Source organism: Phoxinus phoxinus (assembly GCF_949152265.1).
Source record: "Phoxinus phoxinus genome assembly, chromosome: 21".
Taxonomy (NCBI): domain Eukaryota; kingdom Metazoa; phylum Chordata; class Actinopteri; order Cypriniformes; family Leuciscidae; genus Phoxinus; species Phoxinus phoxinus.
The window spans coordinates 27,923,641-27,945,242 of NC_136896.1; the positions used below are offsets into that span (position 1 = coordinate 27,923,641).

Sequence of the window (21,602 nt, forward strand, 5' to 3'; positions counted from 1 at the left end):
AGGAAGTTGCCAAACCAATGCCGTGAAAAAAAAAGTTTTTTTCTCTAGTACCGGTAACTGTGACTTCAGTGAAGTTTTAATATGCTATTTTCAGATACTTAATCATGACTTTCCAACTGTGAATACAACAAGCATGTGTATTGATAAGCATTTGGCTGCTCTAAAATCATACAGTGCTGCCATTTTGGAATGATCAACAAAGTTTGAATGAAAGTCAATGGAGAAGAATCATCAGCGCACTGAATAAACTGATTGTCAGGGTGCTAATCCTTAACATATGTGACCCTGGACCACAAAACCAGTCACATGGGTCATTTTAGATTTATACATTATATGAACGCTAAATAAATAAGCATTCCATTGATGTATGGTTTGTTAGGATATTATAATATTTGGCCGAAATGCAAGAATTTGAGGGTGCAAAAAAATGTAAACATTGAGAAAATCGGCTTTAACGTTGTCCATTAATGTTCACGATTGTGCTGCATTCACTCACAAAAATACATGTTTTATATATTTACGGTAGGAAATTTACTAAATATCTTCAAGGAACACGATCTTTACTTAATATCCTAATGATTTTTGGCATAAAAGAAAAATCAATCATTTTGACCCATACAATGTATTGTGGCTATTGCCACAAATATACCCGTGCGACTTATGACTGGTTTTGTGATCCAGGGTCACATATGTGGCAAGCGGGGCAGGACCGATAGCTGTGGGAACGGAGTCCCCAATGACACGAGTGTTCATGAGTGTCTGCTGTGATCCACATGGTCTCGAGTCCCACAGAAGAGCTCCGGAAAGATAAAACGAGGAGTGACGACAGTAAAAGACGAGAGAGGACCAGGCCTGGACTTTCTGTTGGTGCTTTCTAGAAAATTTAATTTGGGATTACTACAGAAAAATACTAATGGTAGAACTCATCAGAAATAATCTGACTAAATAACTAATAATTTCTACTGTATGATTTCATATAAAATGTATGCACTGAATAAACAAATATATCACTGGATTAAAGTTTACAACAAAATTGACTCTTGCAAAAATAGGATGGAAAAGACTGTTGCCTGTTGCAAACTGATAATTAAAGTTAGCGACTTTTGGCAAGAGATCCAGCCACTGCATCAGACTGTGAACATGGACGACTTGTGCTGGTGAACAACTATCTACTGTTTAGTCTATCACTGCTTTTGCAGCTATAAAAGCTCAATTTTTCATTGTCGGAGCCAATGGCTTCTCGTCACTGTTTTCAGTCTGAAGCCTTTCAAAAGGGGCAGGAAGAACTACAGAGTGCTAGGCATAAAAACATGATCCATTATCAGAGACACCTATGGATCCACACAGTCATAAAAGAAGCACAGAAGTGGTCAGCGCCTTTTGTCCCTGTTTATGGGTGTTTTTCTTTGTCATAAAAAAAGGGATGACAAAGAACCCAACTTGCAAGCCCACATCTTCCTGATTAATAAAGAGCTCACTCGCACACCCTGCTCTACACATCACCAAATTTGATGCAGTCTTTCACCTCATTTTTAACAAAGAAATGGTATCAAAACTACATTCAACCTGTCAAAAAAAAAAAAATTTGACAGAAATACAATAAAATAAATTAATAGGTGGCTAAGATAAACAACCAAAACAATCAAAAACAGCTGAAAATATAAACACAAAATCATTAGAATTTTAACGCCACATTATACATTTTGAATATTAATATTTCCACAACAGATGCTACCGTATATACTGTGCAGTTTTATGACAATTTGAAAAACCTTGATGAACATCGAAACAGGAATACTGTTTCACTGTTTGATCTTACCACAAAACAGGTACAAACAGGTGCAGAAACCCCAGTCCATGGTCGTATCAGGGTCAAGAGACAGGGATGGTGTGAAAGGACTGCCTGATATATGAAAAACAAACACAGCACAAGAATATTTATTGAGAAAGATGAAAAAGGCAGTGCATATGACTAAGGAGGGAGAGCAAATAACGCAGAGGATGTGGACATAACGTTTCTGAACAAAGCAAAAATGATGTCCTGAAAGATAAAATCAAAGATTGCAATGAACCAGAAAATGACATTAAACTTCAAGAAATAACACGTAACTTCCTTACTCACACTCTAAACTACAATTCCCATGCAGCATTCCTCCAGCTCCACCTGCGCATACTCAGCCATCATCTGCACCTGCGCCTGCATGGGTTGGGGGGGACTTTGCTTAGGGCCCCCAAAATGGCAAACCCACCCCTAACTGGGATTATGCTTATTAAGCAGACAATGCATGAGTGCATCCATTGATGGTGGTTGAGGAGATTTCCCCTTCCATATGTAAAGCGCTTTGAGTGTCGAGAAAAGCGCTATATAAATGTAATGAATTATTATTGCTGCAACCCGATCACACTAAATCCGTCTCTATAGCACGCAGTGTGCTTATCGTGTAATTTATACGCTAAGAAATTATATTCTGTATAGTTGGAATGTGTGAAGTATGAATGTAATCTAGACGTATTACATTCGCCATTATCATGTGACCTACCAGAGTCAGTTACTTCGCTTCACTGCCATTCATAAATCCTCTCCCGTAGCCTCGAATCTAATACTTTTTGCCTACTCTTTTATGAGTAGGCTACTGTAAATTCAGACATACTTCTTTTTTCACATACTGTTTTTCGCCTACTTTAAGGCTGATTTATACTTCTGCGTCGGGTGTACGCCATAGTGTACGTCGTAGGCTACGCACGTTGGCGACGCCGTCGTGAGCATTTATACTTTATGTCTGCGTTGCTCTGCAGTTACATCGCCGAAGCGCTAGTTGGCAGGGGCGGGTTTTAATGTTCCACTGTGTATAGATTCCTCGTGGCTGTTTTGATTTGGCTATTACAAGCAATGGCGACTGAAAGAGAGCGGATCATGTTGGAGCTGGAGCTTATCGAGTTGGAAAAACAGTACATTTTAGTGAAATTTCTGAATTTACAGAACTTCTGAATTTAAAAATGGTGGGCAGTGCAGAAGAACACGCCGGAAACGCGTAAGAGGAAACGCAATGCTACAAAGCCGACCAATCACAGATCTTGCGGTCCGCGTCGTCGCGACGTGTAGTTTCATTTTTGAGGAGGTGCGCGTCAGGGTACGGCGAAGGGTACGGCGTATGGTACATGTCTATGCGTATGCTACGCCGTACCTACTAGGGGTTGAACCGACTAGTCGATTAGTCGACTAGTCGACCTTAATGCAATGCCGTGACGCTTTAAGCTTGGCGTCGACTAGTCGCGTTGATCATGTGACACTATGATTGCGCTAATTTTGATACGAACAACATGGCTGCGTTGCAGACGACAACAGATGAAGAGCCCAGAGGGTCATTGCAGAAAGAAAGCATGTGTGAGCCAGTAACTGGAAAAAAGGCCCGACTTGAACAAGATTTTGAACAGCTTTTTGGGCCACACTTTCACAGTGGGAGGAAAACGGGACACTCCACAGCAGCCGAAGAAATACGTGAATATTTTTTAGCACCACATATTCCCACGATGGAGAACCCCTTGCAGTGGTGGGCCCGTAACCACGAAAATTTCCCCCGTTTGGCCAAGCTTTGCAAAAGATACTTGGCTGTTCCAGCTACAAGCACCCCAAGCGAGAGAATTTTTTCACTAGCTGGGAATACCATCAGCCGACAGCGGGCAAGCCTCCATCCAGCTCACGTCGATGCCCTTGTCTTCTTACATGAAAACCACGATCGACACGTAAAAACTGTGAATGAGCAGGACTGTGACAGTGAGTAAGCTTACAGCCTATCTTGCGTAAATGAGATTGTTATGCCGACATAATGCATGAAATTTTTTTTTTTAATACTAAAACAGGAGTTATTGTTGCATTGTTACTGTTAAGTTGCGACATATTATAAAGTTGTCTGTATAATTTTTATAAAATAAATTGCTAATTGTGGCATGTTGCAAAGCAGTCCCATCTCTTGTTTTTTTTATAAATGACGTCAGCGACTAGTCGACGTCGACTCGACTTTGATGTCATAGCAGTCGACTTCAAAAAATCTCAAGTCGTTCAACCCCTAGTACCTACTGCGCGCACCCGACGCAGAAGTATAAATTGGCCTTTATAGTTGGAAAGTAAAGGCTATGTGATTTCGGATGTAGCCAGCCTCACAGGAAAGTGCCCTTACTAAATATAGCGCAAACTCTGACCCTTTCTTGACCCAAGAAATTATAAAAATGTGTTCTCATCTCGTGCAGAAGAGGTACAGTCAAAATTCTGCATCTGTATGAGAATATAGTATATTTGTACATTACCCGCTGATATGTTGGAATACCTGTTTTACAGACAGGGCTTTGATTAAGCTAGGATTAGGCCTTAGTTCAATTAGGATAATTAAGTAGCTTTTTTAAACAGGTCTTAGAAAAAAATATATTATTGGTGTGCATCTTGAAACAAAACATTGACCTAATGTTTGACTAGAGACTTAAGCCTTGTCTGTGAAACCTGGGGTTAATATTTTATTCTAAATCACAACTGACATCATGTTTTCATCTCACTACCGGGAAATAACCAGAATTATTAATAAAGACTTACATTATACACTAGTCATAATGACAATGTTGTTTTGATATGAGAGAAGCAAGATACATTCACACACTCCTTAAAGTGTTATCAGATTCAATTTTTTAAGTGGGTGTTGCTTAAAAAGTTTATCAAGCTCTGTAAATGTTTCAATGTGCATAAAAGGAATATAGTTGAACATGCCATTAATGTTCCTTTTAAATGTAAGATTTTTCTCTTTCTCTCGCCACTTCCGTTCCTTAAATATTATACAGTTTACCCACATTTTTGGATTGCCTTTTAGATGTGTATACATTAAAAAGTGTCCTTTTGACATTAATCAATTATGATGCAATGGGAAAGAAATATTTATTTATTAATTATGATCTCGGCTCTCAACACTATTCAACTTCCTGTGGGTTCATGACAGCATTAGTAATTAGACTGTATTGAGACTAAAAATAAATTAATTTGTTACAAAAAACACCCAGTGGCTATTTTTGGTACAGCTCCTAAAGCATTCTTGAATTACAACTATTTAAATTTGGATAGTGCAATATTACATATATTTTCGAAAAGGGGGATGGCAGGTTTGTAATATTGTTGTTGTTTTTTTATTTGCAGCAAAAAAAATTGTTCATTGGTCAATTTGTCTTGCATTTTTAACCTGTAAATTTTATAATTTGTAAAAAAAATAAAAAAAACTCAGAATACAAAGATAGTCAAAAGTAGGGTTAATCCCTTTTTTATACCCAAAAGTGGCCATGTGACTCAGGTGTAACATATATTTCAAAAGGTGCTAAATAACAAAAAAATTATAAATCATCGTTTTCAGCACCTTAAGATAATGTTCATAATTAATGTTAGCAGTGTTATTTTTTCAAAAGTAAAGTAAGTTTCATATATATTTACTTATCTCAAAATCTTAATGTCCTGTACCACTGGCAGCCATGTTGGATTTAGGTCAGGCTGACTAATTAATCACAAAACATTTTAAACAAATCATGTGACCAGCATACTCAAGACAGACCAGGCTGTGATAAATGATAAAAGGATTTGATGAAAAAATCACTCTTACACCCCAAAAAAGACGACAAAACTATGTTACACCCAGATCACATTGCCAGTTTCAGGGTTATTGTCTTGCTATGATATTGCAATTGGTACTCTTAATTTAACCTTGTGAAAATAAAATAAAAATGTTCAATAATAGTGACAATAAAGCAGTGTTGCAAGGGGCCCATTGCCTTGGTTCTGTGACCGGAACCCAACATTTGGTGAACCACCCTGAGTATAAATAGACACAGATAATGAGTGGCAGCTGGCGCTGATATTCAGCTGAGTGGTAATCAGCAGCCACACACACACACACATTCACACACACACACATTCACACAGAGCGAGCCAGTGAATTCATGAACCCTGACAGCAAATACATCTCTTTGATCAGTGGAAAGTTTCATGATGAAAATATAAATGTCACACTCACATAGCAAGAGTTTGTTGATCTGTGTACCTTAAAAGATATTACCGTAGAAGAGATGCACTATTGTTTGTCATACAGTGGATGTGTAAATATATTAGATGAGGTGTTGCAATTTTTAACCTTGCAAACACAGCAGCAGTGACAATGTCTTCCTGTCTAATGGCCTAGCTGACTGTTTTTTTTCTTTCTTTCTTTTTTCTGCCCACTGCGTCAAACACTGACTCATTCACATTTGATCTCATACACACATACACTCGCAGTTTGGAAATCTTAAACATATACGAAGTGTGAATCAAATACATGCAACCCACGCACATGCTCTTATAAGCTTACAGAAATTCCAAAAACCTTATAATGGTAATCACTTTATACACCTTTGAAAAAAAAACGTTGAATTCTAGAGAATATTGTGAAATAGTGCCACCAGTTTATTGAAAATAAAGCTAAAAAACAATCTAGTCCTCAAAATACACGAATAAGGCTCAGCATGGAGAGGTTACCCTAAACATCTGACAGTCTTTCTCATTACTGTCTATTACAATACTTACCAACTGAAGGTCTATTTGTTAGGTAAAACTGCATGTTGTAAGGCATGTTTCTTCATGTATATAGCTTTAATAAGTGAACAAGACCAGTGGGTCAATTTCCTAATATTTAGCTTTGTGAAACATTGTTAATAAAATCACTTTATCAATAAATTTGATAAATGCATGTCACTTTACGGTTAAAATGTCCCTTACTGACACCTGTATATTAAAGGAACCGTATGTAAGAAATGTAGCCTACGGCATTTCAATGAATCATAAAATGCCCATGATATGTCATTATATTTGTAATGATTTCAGACGGTTTTATTCACCTTGACTCTCTGAACTCTATCAGTGAGAAATGATGTATACCACTGAATCAGATAAGGATTTACCCTCAGCTGTGCAAGTTTTAACACCAGTCTGTCGACCTGTATTGTGTTAAATGCAGAAGATAAATCCAAAAACAAAGTTCTTACAATTGTTTTGGATTTATCTGAATTTTTAGAGATAATATGCAATAACGCAGCAACTGCATCTTCAGTACTACAGCCTTATAGGCAAACTGCCAAGGATCTAGTTTATCTTTAACTACCATAACCAAATGCTGAAGTAACAGTCTCTCTAGACATTTCACAATCACAGAGGTAAGGGCTATTGGTCTAAAGTCTTTATATATTTTTGGACATGATATTTTCGGTAGTGGTTTTATATATGCGGTTTTCCATATCACAGGAACAGCATGTGTGTCAACTGAAGCTTGAAATACTCTTGCCACAGATCATGAGCGAATTTTTTTAAAAGGCCTGCACTACATCCCACACCCTTTTTTGTATTGATAGATTGAAACATTTTCCTAACATCTTCAACCTCCATGACAATTCTATCCGATGATGCTGGAACTATATCTGTTGTTTCTTTGATCTTGTCTTGTTTGCCTATAAACCTTCAAACCGTGTAAAAAAAAAGGTGTTTAATTCATTCCCAAACCTAAGTTCATCATCAGTTACAATGGATTTTTTTGAGGACGACAGTCTAGACATAGTTTTCATAATGTCCCAAACCTTTTTAGTATTATTAGTTTTAAAGGCTTTCTCCAGACACTTTTTATGAGCTTCTTTTGTTTCCTTTTAATTTTTAACTCTCTTTCCGTTTGTTTAAGTGCCTGAAGATTTTTATCTTTAAAAGCTACTTTCCTCACATTTATCATTTCTTTAATATCTTTAGTCACATATGGTTTATTATTTGGATAAACTGTAATCTCTTTAGTGGGTATGTTCAGCTCCACACAGAAGTTAATATAATGGTTTAACACTGTAGTTCTTTCGTCTAGTGAGCCTTCATCAAAAATTTCCCAGTTTGTCCAATCAAAACAGGCTTTCAGTTGCTTTCATTCAACCATATTCTGAACATTTTCTTTTCTGGTTTACTTTTCTTAAGTTTAGTCCTGTACACGGGAGTCATATGCACAACATTGTGGTCAGAATTTAAAATTGGTGGCATACTTTTGGACACATAGGCATCCCTGACATTCACAAAGCACTTATCAAGAAAATTGTTGTTTTTTGTTTGAGTCTTTACATACTGTTCGAATCCCGGCAACAAAGTCTCCAATTTGCACTGGTTTAAATCATCCAGTACGATGAACATAGTCCGCAATCAGGATAGCTGCCTGAGATGGTTTGCCGCTGGGCGGAACATAGCTATACCACGAACACCAAACTACAACCAAATTCTCTGGGCAGATAAAAAGGTCTTAAAGTCATGCCGAGAATTTCCACATTTGGGTCACATATCTTATATTTTACTGAATAGTTTCGACACCATTTCTCATTTATGTACGCCTCCCCCTTTATTTTTACCTGCAAATGTATCTCTATCAGCTCGAACTAGTGTGAATTCAGGAATTTCAAAAAGCAAGTCAGGCATTGTAGACTTCAACCAACTTTCCGTGAAGCAAAGCAAAGATGCTTCACGAAATTGGTTACAGTACCTTGTGTGATCTTATCATGTCTATTTTGTTATTCAGAGAAGGCAGATTACTGAAGACAATTGACGGCAGCGGTGGTCGTTTAAATCTCCTTCGCAATCGGCTCCGAATTCCTCCTCTTCTTCCTCTTTTCTTTCGTTTTGTTCTCACCAGCTCACGTGGAAAATTTTCAAACAAATCCTTAAATTGGCCTGTTATCGACTGTTAACTATTGCATTGTCTTGAAGTTTATCTCCAACAGCATCTCTCGAGTGTAGGGGCGTGCAACCATTGTGACACCGCATGTGTTTGGGGTTCCCCGTGCAGTTGGACATCGCATTGTCAAACATAGTCATAGCGACCGATCATCCACAAAATCCAAATCAAGAGTACCTTTTTCTCAGCCTTCATCTTTCCACTACAAGTCCCCAACCGGACTTATGTCAAGTAACAAACAAACAAACCGCAAACATTAGTATACTGAAATGCGGAAATACGTTTCCACATGACATGACACATAAGCTAAATAAATTCATCAACTAACCATTCAGAAATGTTGTCTACGTGTTGTCACTTCTTCTTGAGTCTCTCAATCTTCCTGACTCCGGTTAGAACATAAAAGGCTAAACGTTTTTAAAATTGTCAGTGTATGTCTGTGTGAAGCTGCTCAGAACGAGCTGCTGTAGCCCCGCCCCCCTGGGGGGCAGCAGCTCATTCGCATTTAAAGGGACAGACACACAGCGGTGCGTTTTTGCTCACCCTCAAAGTGACAATTTTAACATGCTGTATAAAAATATCTGTGGGGTATTTTTAGCTAAAACTTCACACATTCTGGGGACACCAGAGATTTATTTTACATCTTGTGAAAGGGGAATGATACCACCCCTTTAAAAACTTTATTATAAATGTACACGTATTTGTATTGTATTTACAGCAATAATACCCTCCTGTTGTTGCTGCCTATTGTCATGGTAACACTCGATGTGAAGCGGATGAGGGAATTACATTATCTTTCATTGCTCACTTCACCAAGTGCGTTCCAAATGGCTTATGACACACCAGTTCCCTGCATCCAGGGCTCAGTCCTTCAGAGTAATGGGGATTTTAACTTCTGAATGGAATTTGCCCTAAATAAGTATTGCTTTAATGCACATGAAAAATAACAAGATCATCAAACATTTAAATCAAAACTGCCAAACGTTACCGAATTAAATGTTGATATGAGGTATAGGATTGTGCAAACTTTGTTGATGGGCGCAATCTACTTGATGATTGTAGTATTTGATTAAAAAATCTCAGCTTTTTGTTCAAAATTTTGCTTTTTTAATGATACCCACAGTTCAAGTGTTGATAAAAAAAAAGCATGAAGCTAGATTCATGTTTTGTTGTTGTGTTTTAAAAGTCTGATCTTTCTTTTGATGTTCAGATTCATTCAACAAAATATTCTGGGGACCATGAAAGTTTTGTGAAAATGATTTTAAAAATGCTGGCAGTGGCTGCAAACAACAACAAAAAATAATAATCTATCACATTTGCAAATAACGTAGCACCTACACAAAACCCTTCTGCTTTTTTGCTACTGACAAAAGATCCAGAGCCTCAGCCATGGTCAAGCTACTCCACTGCTCTGAACTGCAGCTGTTCAAAAGCCACTGAAAGGTCAAGGGTCGCCATGCTGTATTGTCAGATTAAGTTTCTAACAAAAGTGCATGCTGTAGATTCTGACACTTGTTTGTATTACCCAACTTCTTCATATCTCTCCCTCTTTAGATGTCTCCCTGCAGCCTTTAGCTTTTTTCCACAAGAACACTCAACTGTAAGTCTTTTGACCCTACACACACTTCATTGCCCTCTCTTTTATCTGTCTCCCTCGCTTTCTTTCGTGCTTGGGAATGTTGCCACTCTTCTCCAGTGTCAGGATGGAGCTATTTTTAGCAGGACAGCTGAATGTGAGGGGTCATAATGCTGGATAAATACAGTCCCAGTCGGTTGGTCGTGGTCTGAGCCAGGTCTTTTTCCTTCACCTCTCTCTTTCTCTCTCCCTCGCTTCAAGGGCCCCTCCATTTTGTCTGTTCTCCTTTCAGCAAGAGAGGTAAGAATATTATTTTAAAACACATCTAAATGATGTTAATATTAAAGTCTAACACAGCTCTAATAGCATAATTAAGAGAACAGTAACAATAGGACACTGTGGCGGCTTTATCAGGGCAGAACACTTGTAGGAGGGGGAGGAAACTAGAGTTATATTTATTTCCTTCCTGATTACAAAACGTTTACTTTGAAAACAGACAGAACCTTTTTGGTAACACTTTATTTTGATGGTCTACATTCTACTAACTATAAGTTGCTTTGCAACTACATGTCAACTAGCAGTTATTAAAGTATTAGTAGACTGTCTGCTTAATATGTGCTATATCTGTAGCTATGCAAGACCGTCAACTTACTAACCTGAACCCTATCGGTCTACTAGTCTACTGATACTCTAATGAAAGTTAGTTGACATGTATTTGCAAAGTTACTTATCGTAAGAATGTCTAAAGTGTCATTATAACTGCTACACAGCATCTTACCAGATCAACTATGATAAATGTTATCATGCACTAGTGATAAATATTGCAAAAGTCTAATGGTGCGTTCACACCGGACGCGTCTTTGCATTGACTTAACATTGAAATCACTCGCGCCTGACGCGCTATTCGCGTCCGGTGTGAATGCACCATAACAGTATCTAAAGACTTTTTATGTGTGACTTTTGGTGCAAGATCTATTAACACTGGTTCAAAGCAATTCAACTGTTGATTTTTTTAATATTTAGGAATACACTTTTTAGTTGGAAAATATGTACAATTTGAATCTCCCAGCAATTTGGCCACTACCTATACTGACTGTTTTAGATCAAATATGATCCACGTTTGACAAAAATGGCAAAATTCCTAATATATAAATGAAATATATGGGATTTTAATATAGATTTTAAATAGATTAGATTTTTAAATATATTTAATGTTATATTCGGAATGATTAAAAATAAAAAAGTGTCAGAAGACTGATCTGGCATGCATCCTTCAGCCTGCTGTCATAAAGGTCCATGCAGCTTTACTGTAGGCCTTTAAATATGCCATTTAAGGTATTTGACAGAAGACCAAAATTAACACGTTAATCATGCTATTCATTTTTTTAAATATTAACGCAATTAACACAGCATCTTTTTTTCCGTCATGCTTTGGTTGCGCTACGGTATTAGATCACGCTATCATTCATTCAACTGCTATTAAACCTATTAAAGATCTTAAATCTGTAATGGCGCACTGTCAGTGAATCTCCTCTCTGCTGTTAATCTCCTGTGTGTGTGACAGACACACACATGACTCATGCACACAGAAAACCACTTCAGACAGCACACCAGCCGTATTGAGTTCTCTTCCGCGCTTGAACGGACAAAAATGCACAAAAGTATGCCAAAATGCCCGCTTTGTCGAGTATCCTCTTAAATTTGTTAAATAAAGTCTTAACTGACCGGTAAGAGTTGCGAAGACATCGGAAGTGTGTCGGATCCATGTCATGTGCTTCCGTTCGTAAAGTGACAGAAGCCTAATAAACCTGCTGCTGAGATGTCTGTCAGTAATGTTAACCAAACAACGGAAGACAAAGAGAAAATCTCTCACTGCTCTTGACTGAATAACTTTTGTAGATTTAATAAGGATTCATCCATATTTAAATTATTATTTACACAAGTCTGTGAAGTGTTTGATAAATTAATTACACTGTAAAAAAAAATATGTTAAGTTTACGGTAAAATACTGGCAGCTGTGGTTGCCAGAAATTTACCGTATAAAATACGGTAGCAACATTTTAGGTTTTATAGACTTAACTTAAAATTTACAGTGTAAACCGTATTTCATTATCTGATATAATGTTAATTTATTGAACTATTGAAGTATTAATATCTGTTTTGTACCTTTGTAATACACTGACAACCATTAAACACCATCATGGTAACACACATGAAATTTTAAAAATGCAATAAACATATATAACAACATTAAATGTAACATAAAACCCTAATGTGCATACCTGATTAGAAAAAAACTAAGAAAACTATGAAGAAACATAACAAAAATACATCAAATGTGAAGTTTCATGCAGGGAATTGTGGGAATGTCAATTTATAGTTTTTCACTGTAAATTATATGATGAGTTGTTATTTTTCACTTTCGAAAACTGTAAATGTAACGGTATTTTACAGTAAAATTACATTAAATGTACCATTAGATCTATCACAGTAATTTACCGTATATAGTAAGGAAACTTTCTGTTAACCAATTAACAGTTTTTCACTGTAGCATTTTTACAGTCGTTTACCGTTAAAATCACGATCATTTTTTACTTTAAACATTTTTAATATTTCCTATCTGTTAGATCAAATATTTAAAATATACATAAAATATATGTCTTGTTGTTTTTATAAATACAGTCGAATGTTTTTTCTTCATTCATTTGTAGATTAACTGTTAAATTATTCAAAACTTTAATGATAAGGTGTGACTAATTAATTAATTAGTTACAGAATTTATTGCAATTAATTACAGAAAATTGTACGATTGATTAGTTATTGTCTTTAATCGATTGACAGCACTAGTATACAGGAATAGATTTAATTTAATATGTACATTTATTTTACATTGTTTTATTTTAACCATTTAAAAATAGAGTATCATCGATATCAATGCTTGGGTCTCTGAGGGTTAGAAATAATCAATTACTCTATGGGTTGCAGGCATGCAGTGTTCTTAGTTTGTTTGTTTTGGTAATCTGGTTTTAATGAACTCCAGTCTCAAATAAAACAAAAGATGACAAATTGTGTTGTGAATACTTTTTATATATATAAAAATATATATGTATATTTATATATATAAAATATATCTTATTTTATGCAATCACCCTCATGCAAGAGCAGCACCAGTGCAGCTGGTAGTTGCTAGTTTATATATAGTCTGAACTGTAGGCAGTAGGGCAGAGATAGGATGGAGGGGGTGACAGGAAAAGAGCTTGTCCCACATACTTCACATAAAGGTCAACAATGAGAGTAGGCCTCCTCAAGCAAGGCTTTAACTCTTGAGGTAGACAGAAAGAGAAAGCAAGTGACAGTCGTTGTGAGGAAAGAAAAGAAAGATGGAGTAGACCGAGTTGAGCATATAGTCACAGTATACTTCCCTGTAAATCAAAAAAGAAAAGCAGAAGTCTTACAAATAGAGCAGAAATAAAGGAAAGCAACTCTGACAATAGCAGACCTTTTTTTAATGCGTGACAAATAAATCCCCTGCATTTAGTTTGAAATATACTTCAACTTCCTCATCACAACATCCCTTTGAGTCATAGTACCCAGCCAACATGTCATAAACTTTTATTTGTCATGGAGCTTATTTTCTGTGATGACCCAAAAGCCAATGGAAAAATCAATTCACTTTTTGTCACTTTTTGTCGTTTTTTAATCTTGGATGAAATAACCTGTTTGAACAACCATTGGCAGATGTTCATGAAACCTGTTTGGAAACAACCATCCATTTGATAATGCAGAAATTAGTATTTTACTTTTAAAGTTCCTCAACATTATTGATTTCATCAGTGTAGTACAGTCCTAACACAGCACTTTTTATTTGGCTATGAACTTTGTATCTGATTTCACCTTCCCTCTTTCAGTAAAGATGCCTCACGCGTATCCGTTCCTGAGCCCTGATCAGAAGAAAGAGCTGAGCGATATTGCCCAGAGGATCGTTGCTCCCGGCAAGGGAATTCTTGCAGCTGATGAGTCCACAGGTACACTTTAGACTCAACATGCCTCCAAAATGATAGTTTACCCAAATTAGGAATTCTTACTTTATTTTGTGGCTTTCTTTTTTCTAGGCAGCGTTGCAAAGCGCTTCCAGAGCATCAACGCTGAGAACACCGAGGAGAACAGAAGGTTGTACCGTCAATTGCTTTTCACTGCTGACGACCGCGTCAAGCCCTGCATCGGCGGAGTCATCCTTTTCCATGAGACTCTCTATCAGAAGACTGATGATGGCAAGCTTTTCTCTGAGTTGATTAAAGAGAGAGGAATGGTGGTAGGAATCAAAGTGGACAAGGGTGTTGTACCTCTGGCCGGCACCAACGGAGAGACAACCACACAAGGTAACCTCACTCTTTTAACTTTAATTTGTTCATTTTATTCTCTCTCTTCACTAATGTTCACACTTTAATATTAATGTCCATCTCAGGTCTGGATGGGCTGTATGAGCGCTGCGCGCAGTATAAAAAAGACGGTGCTGACTTTGCTAAATGGCGCTGTGTGTTGAAGATCACTCCCACTACTCCCTCCCGCCTCGCCATTATTGAGAATGCCAATGTGCTCGCCCGCTATGCCAGCATCTGCCAGATGGTAAGACACTTTACAACCACTTTTACACAAACATAACACAATTCATAGTTTTCAGTCCCGTGACTGGTGCACAAAACTTCCAAAGAGCTTCTGTTTCAATCCACCTCTCAAAAGAAGAAAAACAAAGATACGTGAACAAACTGCAAGCACTTTTGTTCTATATACAGGGCTGCCGCAGTATTTCCATAACTAAAAACAGCGGGACATTCTAAAACACTTCATTTGAAAAGCTAATCATGGGTAATTTTGCAGAATCATTGGTAATGTAATTTTTCACCAGGAATTCCACTGTTAAACACAATTATTTACCCTTAATTGAAATAATGTGGTTTTATGGTGTGGTAGATTTCTTACATACTTGGCCTTATTACCTGGGCCGTCTCCAATCGACACCCAAGCGTCTACAGCCGACACTTAATAATATCTTTATACTCTAGCTCTGCGTCTACAGCCGACAAGCTTATATAGCTTTTTGTGAAGTTAAAAGCTCTGCAAAGTTTCAAAGATCAAAGTACATGATAACTGGATTTACTGTCTCACAAAAGAAAGAACCGATTCTAAACTGCCTTAATGTGACTTTGATAGTGATATTAAAAGATCAAACAAAATATACACCTTATTGATGATAGATATACTTTACTATATACACGCAAGCAGATGAGCCCAATTGTGCTAAATGTGCTAAATTTTGTGTTAGGCATTTTCTTTTCATTGTTTTTTTATTGGAAAATCCTTAACATGAAAATGTGTGTGTTGCGTTCATAGTTTATCTGGTTGCAAGTACAGGTGTATCTGTTTATTAGTAAGGTGTATAGTGAATTTGGTCCTTTAAGCATTTTCATTATAATAGTTTCCCAGACAACAACATAGTATCGGCCCAGGTCCGGTTGCAGTAGGCGAACTGGAATGCAGCATTTGTGTATAAAAATAGCCCTTGTGTTTCATTGTTCAGTTCTCCAGCTTTGTTCCATGTAACTGCTGTTGGTGAGTTTGTTTAGTTCATGTTTCACACCATATAAAATTAAAACACATTTTATAGAAAACTATTATGAGAAGTCTTTATCTCATGTGAGTAATAGAACATTCAGATGACTTAAAAAAAACAGACTTAATATTTAATTATCACCAAACTACTGAGTGTACATTTTGTTGATGGAAACAATCAATACGGTACTTTTTTTATTTCTTTTTCACAACTATATTTATTTTATTTTATTTCATTGCGATTATAATTTTGAAAAATCCCTTCTGTCTGTGACAAGTACTCACATGCACAAATTATCTCACGATTTATTAATATTCATTGCTGTTGTCCCTGCCAGCATGGTATCGTGCCCATTGTGGAGCCTGAGATCCTGCCTGATGGTGACCACGACTTGAAGAGATGCCAGTATGTGACAGAGAAGGTTCTGGCGGCAATGTACAAGGCTCTGTCAGACCACCACGTGTACCTGGAGGGAACCCTGCTAAAACCCAACATGGTGACCGCTGGTCACTCTTGCTCCCACAAGTACGCCCCTCAGGAAGTTGCCATGGCAACCGTCACCGCCCTGCGTCGCACTGTTCCCCCTGCAGTTCCCGGTGAGTCGAACACCCCCGCAAACACACACTGATACGGCTCATTGTCTTGTTAAAATATACACTATGGGCCCTATCAATATCATACACCCGGAGCAATGCAGTGCTAGGTGCGACGCAAGTGTTTTTTGCTAGTTTCAGCCTGACGCATTTTTCATTTTTCACGTCGTAAATAGCAAATGCATTTGCGCTCATTTGTGCGCCCATGGGCTGCTGGTCTAAAAACGAGGGTTGTTCAGGCGCATTGTTGGCTCGTTGCTATTTTGAGGAAACTGAAATAGACTGCACCATCAACCAACTGAAACCTGGTCTAAAGTCAATGGCGCAGTTTTTTTTTTTCTTATTTAAAGAGCACGCACTTAGATCGTTAAAATAAGGCCCTATATCTTAATTTCTGTGTGTTACTCCCACAATGCAGGAATTCACTCTCATGTACTATAAATTGAATGCAAATTGAATTAAATGTGACAATATTAGGGGTGTAAATTGGACATGTTCTGACACTGATTCTTTTAGCCAGGGATACGATATTTGCAGACACCTCAAAACATGCCACAATTCGTTTTCTAATTAATTCATTACTATCTGAAGTATCCATTTGATGCAAAACAAAGAGTCACAACTCAAACCTTTATTATCTTCTTCCCCATAAGGCATCACCTTCCTGTCCGGAGGCCAGAGTGAGGAGGAGGCCTCAATCAATCTGAGCGCCATGAACCAGTGTCCCCTGAACAAACCCTGGGCCCTCACTTTCTCTTACGGCCGTGCACTGCAAGCCTCCGCGCTCAAAGCCTGGGGGGGCAAGAAGGAGAATGGCAAGGCCTGCCAGGAGGAATTTATCAAAAGAGCCTTAGTGCGTAAACAACCTTTCAATTCCACTTAACAGATATGATCAGTGTTGCAGTTCCTCTTATTATAAATGATTTGGGGTTTGTGCATGTTTAGGCCCCATAGCATAGTAAAGTATGACTGACCACTAATATCCGCTGTTAAATATCCCCACCTACAGTTTGAACCACACTCTACATGTCATTATTAATCACAGTACACTCTAAAAAATGCAGGGTTGTTTTGTTGTTTGGTACAAATATAGACAAACCCAACTGTTAAGTTTAAAAATCCCTCTGTACATAGCTGTATAAGAAAGTGAAACAGGTCCTGCCCGCTTTTTCAGCTGCCTTAGATCCGGAAGGGTTTTCCCCATTCATTTTTCTCACAGGCATTTTAAGCCTTCTTTAGAGAGTGAACAAAGACATGAACTAAACCAACCAGTTTACGAGCTGCGGTTACACTTTATTTTGATAATCCACTTTAGACATTCTATAGTTACTTTTCAGCTACATGTCAACTAACTCTCATTCAAGTATTAGTAGGCTGTAGTAGACTGTCAGTAGACTGGTAGGTTATGGTTAGGTTAGGGTTCGGGTTAGGAGAATATGTTGACTTGTAGTTGCCAAGTTACTGGTTTAGGGTTAGGGTTAGGGTTAGGGTTAGGGTTAGGGTTAGTCAGTAGAATGTCTGTTGGGGGACCAACCAAACAAAGTGTTAGCAGATATTAAGCAGGCAGTCTACTAATATTCTACTGAATGTTAGTTGACATGTAGTTGAAAATGTACTCATAGTTAGTAGAATGTCTAAAGTGGACTATCGAAATAAAGTGTTACCCGAGGTGCATCACAACATTAAAAACTTTGATTGGAAGCAAAAAGGGAGTATGAACCATTATAAAGAAAAAGAACGATTGAGAAATATAAAACTGTTGATTTAAAGATGTTGATTATCTATAGATGCCCTACATTTTTTCTTGTTCAAAAAGTCGATTCACTCGGATATACTCTACATCCCAATAGGGAAGAAAATATTACCGCAACTTCCGTTTAATGATTTGAGTGTTCTTTTGGCATGATTTGTTGGTGATTTTGATTGGAGGAGATTTTGCAGAATCATGGGTAATGTAGTTTTTCACCAGGAATCCCACTGTTAAACATGATTATTTACCTAATTAATTGAAACAATGTGGTTTGATGGCTTAAACAAAAGCATATACCATCAATTAACAACTTTGTAGGTCACCGTAGGTTGGTTTTTAAAGAGCCCTATTATGCTTTTTTTCCAGATATAACCGTTAACATATTTTGTAATATAGCTTTTTGTGAAGTTAAAAGTTTCAAAGACCAAAGTATAACTGGATTTACTGTCTCACAAAAGAAAGAACTGATTCTAAACTGCTTGACACCAATCGTCATTAATTCCAGTCTTAATTTCTGCACAGACCAAATGGAACAAAAAAAGCATAATGCCAGCATGGTCTTCCTTGGCTGCCTGCGAATGATGTTTACTTTGACCCGCCATCAAACGCTGTAGTTGTATCTGAGATTGGAATAGTTTGGTTTATGTTGGTTCTTTGCTGCGAAAGCAAATCCACTACTGAGGATGAGGACTCGCACAGGAATATAAACGAAGTGCTGAGGACGCCAGAGCTGAAATTCAGATGTTTTTTTCCCGACATACACTGTAAGCATTAGAACAATCACAAATGACTGGGCCGTCTGACCAATCAGAGCAGAGTAGGCTCTCGGAAAGAAGGGGTTAAGTTCAGTGGCGGCTGGTGATAATTATTTTTGGGGGGGCGCATTTTTTATTGGGGGGGGGGGGGTACAAAGCAGAAACAAAAAAGCTATTTTGATCTTTTTATTATTTTATTATTTCAGACCAACAAAGTAGTAACAAAAAGCATGTTTCCTACTTGAACATAATGTTGCTCTCCTTTATATACACAGACCCTTTCCAAAAATTAGAATATCATGGAAAAGTTAAATTATTTTATCTTAAAATGTGAAACTAATTTGATAAAAAAAGGCTCACTGCTTGCAAAGTGAGATATTTTAAGCCTTGATTTGTTATAATTTTGATGATTATGGCTTACATAATGACTTACAGCTTATGGAACCCACGAAATAAATTTTTTAAAATTAGAATATTACATGAAATCACACTGTAGTAGTGACACAGTAATCCCGTGGTCATTGAACCAGGTTTTGGTTATTTTGGCAGTGTGGGCAGGTGAAAATCCTGCTGAAAATCATCTTCATCTTCATAAAGCATCTTCATAAAGCTTTTCTGCTGAAGGAAGCATGAAGTGCTCTAAATGTCCTGGTAGACGGCTGCATTGACACTGGACTTCCAGGACATTAGAGCACTTAATGCTTCCTTCAGCAGAAAAGCTTTATGACATTTAGATTTTGTGGGTTTCATAAGCTGTAAGCCACAATCACACTTTGAAAAAGAAGACAGGGAAAACAAAACAGGGCATTGCTAACATCCCATCCAGTCAGCCAGCTCCGTTTCTCGTAACAAGCGCGTGTAAAGCTCCGTTTGTAATGATATTGTCGTCCTCTGTCACTTGCCTGCTGCTGGATGTGTACATCTGGTTGTTCCGGTCCGAGATCCTTAATCTTTTTTATTTTTTTCTTCAAGCGAAAGTCTTGAGAAAGGTTTTTTTTGTAAATAAATAACATAATTTGGATTAACTGCTGCCATTGCGTAATAAAAAGTGATCAGCCTAGTAGCAAGCAAGGTTATTTCTCGCCGCGTACAGTTGAATGGCAGGTGACGAGAACCAATCAGATTGGATAAAATAACATGTATCCAATTATGATTGGCCAGGGACGCAACGACTTGCGCCCCGAGGAGGATCTTTAAGAAACCAATCAGAGACCAGCTTCAGGTCACATGCTGCCCGAGAATTTGTGTACTCACATAGACACCCATGTGTCCGGCGTCCCTCGCCCATGAAACGTATTGAAAATAGTAAATAGTTAATCGATTAAAGACAGTTTTTATTAAATTCTGAGGCTCTTACTACCAGCCGGCACATGAGTAAACTATTTTTTTATTTTTTATTATTACATTTTAATATAATGTTTTTACACATGTTAATTTCTGAAATGTTGATGGGGGCGGCGCCCCAGCGCCCCCTATGGACAAGCCGCCACTGGTTAAGTTAGACCTAATCTTTTATCGAACCGTTTCAGACACTGTGAGAAAAGACGTGATGCTGCAATGTGAAAATGAAAGTGACCTTTTGACCTTGGATGAATGTAAACCTATTGTAGGAGACCTGCAAAACAAAATTAGGAACCTTTAAAATAGCCTAATGGGGCAGTTATAAGTTATTGTTAAAAATCTAATCCCCTTTGGAAAAAATGAATGGGATTTTTACCGGGTACTTCTGGAACCCGATTGTTACACTCTATTAAACATTAAATATTTTTAGATTGGCGGTTATTTAATTGAGTCACACCGAATTTTCGCTTTCAGCATGAACGATGTGACATTATTTGCAAATGATGCAGCTCACGGTTCCTGTATTTTACTAAACTCATGTGTTGATTTCCTCTACAGAACAACAGCGCCGCATCCATCGGTAAATATGTCTCCAAAGGAGACACCGGAGCTGCAGCGGGAGAGTCTCTGTTTGTGGCCAACCACGCTTATTAAAGAAACACTTCCACTGGATCATCTGTCTGTTCTGTCACGTACACAGTGTGATCAATCATTTCTGTGACTCGCTGTTATTCCTGTAGTCATTTGACAATGCTGTTAAAGAAAATAAGTATCATTGTAACTGACCAAGCAGATCAAATCCTCCAGACCGCCCCCATTTAATGCTGTCATTCTTCCCTGTCCTGTTTCTGTGGCTGCAACCCTGACAGTTTCGCATCTGTTGTTTTCTTTTTCACTATATATTTTCTTTATATGGCAAAAGAATAAAAACCCAAACTACCATCTCATAGTGTTTGATTGCCTTCACACGTTTGTGATCTCAATATCATCAATTTTATTATCATCATTATTAGCGATGATATATTATCAATATTAGTTTAAATATGAAATGTATTTTATTAACTGTTTCTGTATTTGAGCTGTTTCAGATCACAGACTGACTAATTTAATGAATATAAACCTGCCCAGAACATAACAACATATTAAGTAATTTTACCAAGCTGGAGATATCAGGTTATGTCTATACTGACAGTTATGCTTCAGTAAAACCTTGTTTTTCAGGTTGG

The 21,602-nt window shown here is 37.5% G+C and overlaps 1 protein-coding gene across 2 annotated transcripts; it reads left to right on the forward strand.

Annotated features, from left to right (window-relative positions):
* Positions 1 to 10,341: 10,341 nt before the first annotated feature.
* aldoab (aldolase a, fructose-bisphosphate, b) lies at positions 10,342 to 21,318 on the forward strand. 2 transcript variants are annotated; one of them, XM_079594662.1, is made up of 7 exons: positions 10,342 to 10,626; positions 14,235 to 14,351; positions 14,439 to 14,705; positions 14,792 to 14,952; positions 16,275 to 16,533; positions 17,184 to 17,383; positions 20,935 to 21,318. In XM_079594662.1, exons 2-7 carry the CDS (start codon positions 14,240 to 14,242, stop codon positions 21,028 to 21,030), a joined length of 1,095 nt encoding a protein of 364 aa, XP_079450788.1. In that variant the 5' UTR covers positions 10,342 to 10,626; positions 14,235 to 14,239; the 3' UTR covers positions 21,031 to 21,318. The 2 variants fall into 2 exon arrangements, 1 of the variants encoding a protein (XP_079450788.1); XR_013795597.1 differs by having other exon boundaries at positions 10,468 to 10,626; positions 17,184 to 19,128; positions 20,538 to 21,318.
* Positions 21,319 to 21,602: the final 284 nt, after the last annotated feature.